This window comes from Phytophthora parasitica (assembly GCF_000247585.1).
Source record: "Phytophthora parasitica INRA-310 unplaced genomic scaffold supercont2.61, whole genome shotgun sequence".
Taxonomy (NCBI): Eukaryota; Oomycota; class Peronosporomycetes; order Peronosporales; family Peronosporaceae; genus Phytophthora; species Phytophthora nicotianae.
The window spans coordinates 256,795-266,386 of NW_008649047.1; the positions used below are offsets into that span (position 1 = coordinate 256,795).

Sequence of the window (9,592 nt, forward strand, 5' to 3'; positions counted from 1 at the left end):
CTTGGTTTTCAATGCCCATAACGACCTGTTGTAAACGTACTTAATTATAAAAGGAGGCATTTTGCCTCCTTTAACATGGATACATCGTCGTACTTCGTTGAAAAGCAGGAAAAGGGGGCATTTTGCTTCCTTTTATCGCAAAAGGGTTAATCGTGCTTTGATTGTCACAGTAGAGTGTAGCCATTTTTTCATGCTGGATGTCGAGCTCTTCCAACATTTTCTGCGCCCACTTGATCTCATTCGTGTATTTGTGAGCAGCAACCAACTCTGAAGCACACGTATTATCCGTTACACGGCCTTGTTTCTTACTCTGCCAATGCCACACATTGCCATTAAGGCGGAGTGCCCAACCACTGACTGATCTGCTGGTATCGGGGCAACCAGCGTGGTCTGCGTCAAGCTTCACTCCACCATTGTCGATGTCTGCGTCAAGCCTCACTCCACCATTGTCGATATCGATAGACCAGTCCAATATCCTTGGTGGCGCGCAAGTACCTCATGACTCGCTGAGCCTGCTGAAAGTTTTGTCTTGTGTACGCACTTCCATATCTTCCAATGTCCTAACCGCGTTGGCGAGATCGGGCCTCGAACAGTGAAAAAGGTACTGAAGTGAGCAACCATCTCACGGTATGGTATCGCAGGATCATTGATCAGTCTGGGGTCCTTTTCGACACGAAGGGTCGGATCATTTTGCATCTGGGGCGAGCGAACTGGCTTAACTGCAGCCAATCTAAATTTCTCCAACATTCGCTCAATGTATGCCGTCTGGGAAATGCACACCATCTTGCCAGGCAGGTAGTTGATCTATATTCCTAAAATATGCTTGCCTCTGCCAAATCCTTTAACTTGAACTTCTTACCAAGAGCATTCACGACGTCAGTGGTGTCTTGAGGGTCAGCAGCAACGATGATGTCATCCACGTAAACTGTTAGGAATATCTTATTGTGTTTTTCAATTTTCCAGTATACTCCTGCATCGAACGTGCACTTCTTAAATCCAATCTCGATCAAATGTTTGTGCAACGTGTTGTTCCAGATCTGCGAGGCCTGTTTTAAGCCAAACAAGCCCTTGAGCAATCTGCACACTCTGCCCGTGCCATCGTCGTAGCCCTCAGGCTGCTCCATAAAGAGCTCAACACCCGACAGCACGCCGTTCAGAAATGTCGTGACAAATTCGATATGGCGGCAATCTAAACCTAGCAATAACGCCAAGAGCAACATAAGCAATACCGATTCAATTCTCACCACGGGATAATACGTTTCCAGATAGTCAAGTCCATATTTCTGCCGAAATCCCCTGATTGCCAGTCTTGCCTTGCGTCGTTTGCCGTTTCCACGCTCGTCTCGCTTCGTTGCCAATACCCAGAGCGATGTCAAGATATTCACCGGTTTGTCCCGTGTCGGCTTCGGCCGAGGAACCAACTCCCAAGTCTGCTTCTCCATCCATGAATCATATTCCACATCCATCGCCTTTTTCCATTGAGCAGCATGCTCTGTTGCTAGTGCTTCCTGCACCGAAGTCGGGTTCAGCAGATCAGACACAGTCGCAATCATCATGCATTGAAAAAGCGTTTTGGTAATCGTGAAGCTCCAGGGTCATACCGGCGTGGTGATCGACGAGGACGAGTTGACCTACGCAACGGTCTCGTTGTCGCATCACCTTCGTCAGCACTCGATGTGGCGCTACTTCCTCTGCCAGTCCAAAACCTACCGCTAGACCCACTAATCGCACTCGTGCTTGTGCTCCCACTAGAGTTACCACTACTGATACTCGCAATACCGACCTCCATATTTTCATGGTCAACGACATTGACTTTCATAGCTTCACCGCGTGGAGCATATGACCCTTCACTTCCACTGAAGTCGCTGTCACTGTCATCGCTACTGGTATCATCGCTGGCATCGTCAACTTATTCGTCGACAAATTCTTCAGCCATTCCATCGTCCGAATCGAAGAATTCCTCATCAACATCCATCGCTTCAACACCATCCTCAGTCTGTTCCTCTGCCGGTAAAATCACTTGGCTAACAGGTAGAGGTACAAAGTCGATGTGTGCTGGTAATTCAATTTCTTCACCAAAATATCGTTTCCTTATCAAATCCTTTAAGTACTCCGGATCAGCAGCAATATGTTCGTGAAAGACCACATCACGCCGCTCAATCAGGCTTCCCGTGCACAGGTCAAATATACGAAAGCCCAATGACGTCTTCGCGTACCCGAGAAACACACCTGGATCCGATCGAATCTCCAGCTTGCTAGTACGCTTCTTCTTCGGGATGTAGTGAAAGACAATTGACCCACACACATGTAGATCACGAACGTGCGGTTTGGTCTCGTGTAGCCTCTCGTACGGGGTCATACCATTCAGGGCCTTTTGTAGCGCTGATATTGTCTACGTCAACCACAAAACCAATCAGTTCCCCCCATAAACAACATGGAAGTCCAGCCGCTTCAGTCACAGCTCGCACCTTGCTGAATATTGTACCGTTCAGTTTCTCCACTAAGCAGTTTTCCTCTGGCGGGTATGCGTTTGTCGTCAAGAGTTTGATTCCGTGTTTCTTGAGAAACGCAATCAGCGCATTATTAACGAACTCTTTACCTTGGTCGCACGAGAACATCTTGACCACATGTGTCTTCTCCAGTTGCAGAATTAAGTCCATCACATTACCTGCTGCTTCACTTTTATTCTTCAACAAGAAACACTACTTGAAGCGGGACGCTTCATCCTGTATCAATTGAAAGTAGATATTGCCACCCGGGGTCTTTTCTCCAACCAATGCAACATCGGACATCAGACGCGCGCCGCACTCCTTCTGTCTTTTTCCTTGCTGGCGTGTATAAGATCTACGCTTTTGCTTTGTACGCTGGCAAGCAATACAACGAAATCCATCAGTAAAGTCTTTCAATTGAAGCGTCTCCATGCCATCAACCATTTTCAACTGTGTCATCTTCTTCAAGGCTTCAACAATCTGATGTGCAAAACGCATGTGCCACAACAGCAATTTGTTGATCATCGGAGTAGTCGAGATAGAGAGCACAACATCTCGGCTAGCTAGTGGAGTTGCATCCATCCAGTAATGCCTGTTTCTCTTCCTGCATTCCAACTTTACCCCACGGTATCGATCGTTCGTGAAGTAAACAACTCGAGCCTCTGGATCACGTATGAACGGCGTGTCCGGGATCCAGCCCAAGTAATTCTTGGCTTAGAATATTGATTGGTCCACTTGGTGAGAGACGAGTGTCTTCCAAAGTCAGCACGAAGCCACTGTCATTGGTATCCAACACATTTCTTGTCCGGATCTGGACCGTGCCAATACCTGCAGCATGAGAACTGTTTCCTTTCCAATCCTCGAAACACTTATTATCTTCCCGGATATCATCGTGAAATGCGGCTTCACTTGTGCACACATGCATATCACTTTCAGTGTCCAGCATCCACGTTTCACCATATTCAGCAGACGTACATGCCATATTCAGCAGACGTACATGCCATACTCTGCGGCCGTGCAATATTTTCAGATGTCTTCGTCATGCCGATGACATCACTCCTTGTCCATCAACCCACGAATCCAACCTTCCGATTCTTCTTCTCCTTCAATTTCTTTGTTTTCGGCGGCTCACCTGCTTCTGTGTCATCTTCATCATCGCTCTCATCTTTTTTTCGCTGCCTGTTCAGCCTTGAACTTCCTGCAATTGTGACGAAAGTGACCCTTCTTCTTGCAGTGAAAACATTCGCGAGTTTCTTTCCACGCACCACCGCCTTGAGCCTTCTTACCTTGACCGACACGATTTTGATTCTTGCCTTTCGAGAATTTCTTCCCCTTTACTGCTCCAATCTTGCTGCTTTCCTCTTTATTTTTCGTGTCTCCGTTCATCTCTTCATCAGCTTGATCCATTTCAGCTTCACCACGCAGTGTGTTCAGGACACGCTCAAGGTTAGATGGCTCATCGTCGCGATTAACCATCCGCACGACACTTCGATGAGTTCCCTCGACGCCAGTCAATACGATGCTGGCCATGTCCGCATCCGTGATAGTATCGTTCATGTTCTCAAGCTGTCGGCGATAATCCTCAAGGTCTTCGAGGTACTTATCCATGTTCATTCCCTTCTCGAAACGAGCACCTTACAACTTGGCTCGGATGCGAATGCTGTTTGCGAAGTCTCGCTTCGTCTTCTCTCGCTCGAATCCACTCCACATTTCACTCACGCGGGTGAACTTTCCTCGTTCCGCGGGTCAGGATTCTCAGTCCCAATAACTACTAACCAGCAATTGCGTATGTCGAAGATATGACTCTAGTCGCGCTTGGTATAAGTCAAATCCACCATCCAAGTCATATTTCGGTGCTTTGGTTGCCGCCGCCACCTTCCCCACAGCCGGTTCGTCACGCCGGGGTCACGGTGCTTCAGCTGCATCTCGGGGTGCTTCAGCAGCTGCATCGCGTGGCGCTTCCGCAGGAGCTGCACGGGGTGGTTCTCCAGCTTTGTTTAGGGCCGGAGGTGTTACCCATGGCTCGCCGTTCTCTCTGCGCCCAGGTAACCCACGAAACTCCATCATACTTGCCTCTCTGCTTTGGTTTCACACACAAAACGCCTTGGGCTCATAACCTAGGAGAATACAATCCCGCACCCTCGTCACACTTTGCCTGTGTGGTACACCAGGAAAGGAAGCAGTGGCTCAATTGAGGGAAATCGGATAATGATATTGTTTGTTGTTTAAGTAGGGGAAAGCACCGCAAGCCTCAAAACCCCGAGATGTCTTCTGATCGTGTGGCCACAGCCACTCATAGAGCGTGCACGCATGTACGAGTAGTTCTTAGCACGCTCGTATTACTCGCAGCAGAACTCTCTTTCTCCATCAGTCAGTGACAACAATGGTCAACCACCACTCTTTCACTCATGGTACTCGACCATAACTTCTCGTGAACCAGTTAGAACAGCCAAAGTGACCATCGACCGCAGTCATATGCTCGTAGCTATACTATCAGGTCTACTGCAGAATGCGCTTTTGGTTTCATCAAGGGTCGTAATAAATTGAAGAAAAAATCGCGTCAGCATCTCCAGGAGACACAATCAAAGGCCAGGCTTAGCACGACAAGAAACGGAGAACAGCGCAGTTCATAATGGAAATTGAGTACTATTTTGGACGGACAATTTTCCGTTAAAGCAGCTCACGCAAGACAAGTCTGCTGAAAAATCCAAATACGCCCCACGGCAGCCTAATCCCGCCAAATTCATCTTGATGGTAATTAAAAATACAGATCAGCTAGGGCTGCCGAGTCTATGGAAGGGGCTACATCCGGTATTCAACGACAAATTGCTGGAATCTAACTCTGCTTCAGTCGCTCGGTTCAAATGACGGTCAGTGGCTAAGAATTGTCCAGTGGTGCTGAATGAAGTGGAGGAGTATGGTGCCGAATCATTGCTAAAAAAAAAAAAAACGCCAATACAATCGCTAACGAGAGTGGTTAATTAAGTGGAATGGTCTGTCCGAAGAAAGCAGTACGTGGCTACGAGAATGCGAGGTGAAGCACGTTTCTGTCTGACGTGAGCTTCTTGCGGATTTCAAAAACGAGCGTCAGACAGTTTGTTAGCTCTAGGAGGAGGGTTATTCATGCGTCTTGTCGAGTCTACTGTAGGTTAACCTCACGTTCGACGAAGGACAGACATGGGTACGAAAACAGAAAAGGATTCAGCCGATTCGGTCATTTGCCGCACGTGCGGGTGGATTACTCACACGTTTGTGTTGCTATTAGGTTCAATAAATGACCATGGCTGAAGGTTTCCTCGTTCCTTTCAGGCTCCATAAAAATGATTTCTTTCCAACATTATTCTCGAAGTCCTGAAGTCGTCTTCCAACTTCAACTACTTTAAAACGATATCCTACGTACTCAAATGCTTGTTTCGTCGTTTTTCATCTCCTCGCAACCGTTGTTCTTGGACGGCCGTCCGGTGCCATGCAACACGAGGGATTGTAGAGGTGTACCGATGTATTGTCGTAATGAGCGGTCACCGGTGCAAGGTGCTCACTAACGACGAAGGTGACATTGCTGAGGTGGATTGACACTGTGCACGCAGAAGTCTCGTACAGTGACAGTGTCATGTATCGCAATGATGTTTTGTTGAGGTGGACGAACTGATGTTGCGCACAAGAGTGAGTTTGACCATCATTATGTTTAATGTTAATTGAGTTACAAGCAAAATCATCTTCCGTGGTGATAATACGGCTTCGCGAAGACTGAGATTTGAAATATCAAACAGGCTACGGTATCGACACTATTGTGATGGCGTATCGATAAACGTCGGCTACAAAACGAATTAATTTGACTTTGCTTTGGTGCGTTAGATGTATTAGCTCGGCCATTATCAGTCCGATTCATCACTGGGTCATGGCAAGATTTCCCCGGTAAAGTTTAACACAATCTAGGTTGAGTTCCAACCAATGAACCTTGCTGTTACTATGTACCTCCTATACCTATTTTGCAGCCACAGAGTCTGTTTTGTTGAAACTGCGTTTGAAATATACTAAAGTATGCTTTAAACCGTTGTTATATGTAACCCTTTCGCGAGTATCTTGGCTAAAACCAAGACAAGATGTTTTGTTTTTTAAAAGGTTACACTTTTCGACCTCTTACAATATCACTGTACATGTACTAGATTTGGATCATCTGTTATAAAACAAATAATGGAAGATATTACGATAATGCAATCAGTTACAAGCAATTCACTTGATTAAATTATGCCAAGATGATTACGAATCGTACTGAACACGCTTTTTCGAATGACCAAGTTTACGGACATACTTCTTTTCACGTAATATCTGTTTGCGGGCATATTTCTATTCAAGTAATATATGTTTACGGATACAAATATATGTCCGTAAGCTTGTACATTCGTGTTTTTAATGCATGCCTACTGGTTCTATGCTATCACAGGGAAATGAACACATGTGAGTACAGATCATATTTTGGTAGCAGCCTTTGTGTACTCATACTGAACGTAAATAAAATTTTGGATTCCACCACGAAACATTTGCCAAACCATAATAATGCCTGTGAGTAACGTTTTCGACAACAAACCGACGACAACAATGCAGGCGATCTCACAGAGTTCATTTGGCAAAATTCTTCTCCGCCCCACAACCGAGCTACTTAACTACATCAACTGGACAAGTCAGTACTTTCGCATCTGACCTACCAAGGCATCATGAGGTCGATGAACGTCGTGCAAATGTTTGCCGTTGTCGTCGCGCTAGTAGCTACTAGCTCCGCGGCTAGTAACAGCAGTCCCACGATTGCCTCGGACAGATCGTCATCCGAGCTGAAGTTTCCTTTCTCAGCAGCCGAAAAGACCGACAACAACGAGAAACACTTCCTGCGCTCTCTCAAAGTTCCCGACAAGCCAGTGACCGATGAAGAAGAAGAGCGAGTTATCAACTTTTCCTTCTTGAAGAATATACAGAAGAAGCTACCTGGGACTGCTGCATACAAGGCAGCAAAGGCTGCGAAAGCGGCCAAAGAGAAGGCGGCAATTGTCGACGTGCTCAAGATGTCGGATAGCAGAAAAGACCTTCTTCATTCGCTGTTCAGACAATGGGACGCGGAGAAAAAGAATCACGTGAACGTTGCTGACGATGTTTTCAAGATAATGAAAGACCATGGTTGGACTACAAAACAGGCCAACGATATTGGGGTAGAGTATTTCTCTTTTCGCTCCAGTCTATACGTCTAAATGATGAAAACTGCATCCACAGTGGGATGAATTACATTATGCAAACAACGTTTGTTGTAGTAATGACTTGGCCGGACTGTCAGGAGATGTATTTCGTGATTGCTTACTTTGCCACATATAATTCGGAGCATTTGCGTATATTCTAATTTTTGCTGAGAAATAATTGTACTCGTTTAGCCTTCCTACTGACAATTGAATTACATTAAGACGCCTTTTATATTTCTTTTCATTTTTTGCGGACGCTCTTAGATAGACTATTTTCCAGGTCGTACACTGGTCTGCTCACATGATTGGGTCTGAAGAACCCCTAGATTAAGACGACCCAAACATCATGCCAGACCCGTTCTAAGTTGCTCATTTTTCAGCAGCCTGTTCAAAATAACTCCGGAAGTGACAGTGTTAATCCTTTGATGCTGTTACTTCACCGAATACCATTATGCATGGAATTTCTGTTAAACAGCACAATGAGGAGCTCCTTCTTGTTATTGACTGTATTGGTGGTAGCTGACGTCGAACGTAGCTAATATGTGTCTAACTAAGGGTATCATGAAAACTAAATGAAAAGAGAAAATAGCTAACTTGTTCAACCAAAACGTTTCGATTTATTTTAATTAGAATATTTTTTTCTTGTCAAACGAACCTGTCGGGTTCTCTGGAGAAAATGTACATGCAGTTTGTTAATTCATATCGATATACAAAGACAATCGTGCAGATTTCAATGGAGAGATAAGCTCCTTGGTCGGAATCGATTTGATTCCGATTACCGTTACCGTACTATGGATTGAAGTAATACGTGCCCCACGAGGTTGACATCAGCTGCGCGATTCGGGAGCCGCTAAAGCGTCATTCATAGTCGAGCCACTCACTAGGATTTTTGGTCCACCCATAACATGGCTTGACAGTATTTTTGAATGGTTTGCAGAAAGTGGAGGGTGTGAACCAATCTCAATTAATACGTCAATGCATTGACTCGCGTTTATGATTCGGTGGCCTTCAACAACAAATTTCGTAGTTCTATTTGTATATAGCTTTATAAAGTTCTTTGGATTTTAATCCAGAGTTGTTACAACGATCCGAACAGTGATATAAATTATTTAATGATGGCACCAGACGACAACTACGAATACTACACGTATATTGAGAAAGGAAGCAACGAAGTGCTGCATAGCACAGCCCACATCTGATTAATGTACGCGCTGGTGTACCGATATCATAATGGTTCCAGAACAGGGTTCCTAGAAGACATAAATGCACCCACTGGTATACTGATATCGTACGCTCGTTTCCTTTGAATTGAGGATACTTTAAAATTTTATCCCTTTCGAGGTACGAGGCCGCATTTTCCTATGCAAAGAAATGTAGGAATCAGTCTCTAAAATGTCGATTTTTTTATTCGTCACATCGGGTTGTGATGATATAGCATCATGCGAGAACAGCTGTAGTTTACACCATACCTACACTCAGGCTCATTAATTCAAGATTTTTTTCCGTTTCCCCCTATTAGTTTATTAGAGGTACCAGGAGCAAGTTTATAAAGGGATGGTGAGCGACATCCTTTTCTTTTATTATAAGTGAGTACAAGAGGAATTGGGCTGGTAGTGTCATATTTCGCGAGGTCATTATTTTTCGGGTCGATAACCCCCAAAGGTAAGTATCCTGCTTCGGTGAAATCGTGAACCCTCCCCGTAATATGCTGGGAAAGACCACTTCTTGGACCTTTAAATTTCAAAGAGCTAAACTAAGTAATATACGAGGACAGTGGACAAATGCAGTGTATACTAACAAGAAAAGAGGAATAATATGTTGTCGATACCACGCCGGCACTTACTATCTTTTTTTACTATCTCCCGCACCAACAGTAAA

General features: G+C 45.1%; 2 protein-coding genes across 2 annotated transcripts; one reads left to right on the plus strand and one right to left on the minus strand.

Annotated features, from left to right (window-relative positions):
* Positions 1-3,556: 3,556 nt before the first annotated feature.
* On the minus strand, positions 3,557-4,103 carry PPTG_16993 (hypothetical protein; the record flags this gene model as incomplete). Its single annotated transcript, XM_008914583.1, has 2 exons — positions 3,557-3,687; positions 3,755-4,103. The coding sequence occupies 2 exons, from the start codon at positions 4,101-4,103 to the stop codon at positions 3,557-3,559; spliced, it is 480 nt and encodes a 159-aa protein (XP_008912831.1).
* A 3,101-nt stretch (positions 4,104-7,204) lies between these two features.
* Positions 7,205-7,729, plus strand: PPTG_16994 (hypothetical protein; the record flags this gene model as incomplete). The annotated part of the gene is made up of 1 exon (XM_008914584.1): positions 7,205-7,729. The coding sequence occupies one exon, from the start codon at positions 7,205-7,207 to the stop codon at positions 7,727-7,729; it is 525 nt and encodes a 174-aa protein (XP_008912832.1).
* Between the last annotated feature and the right edge of the window lie 1,863 nt (positions 7,730-9,592).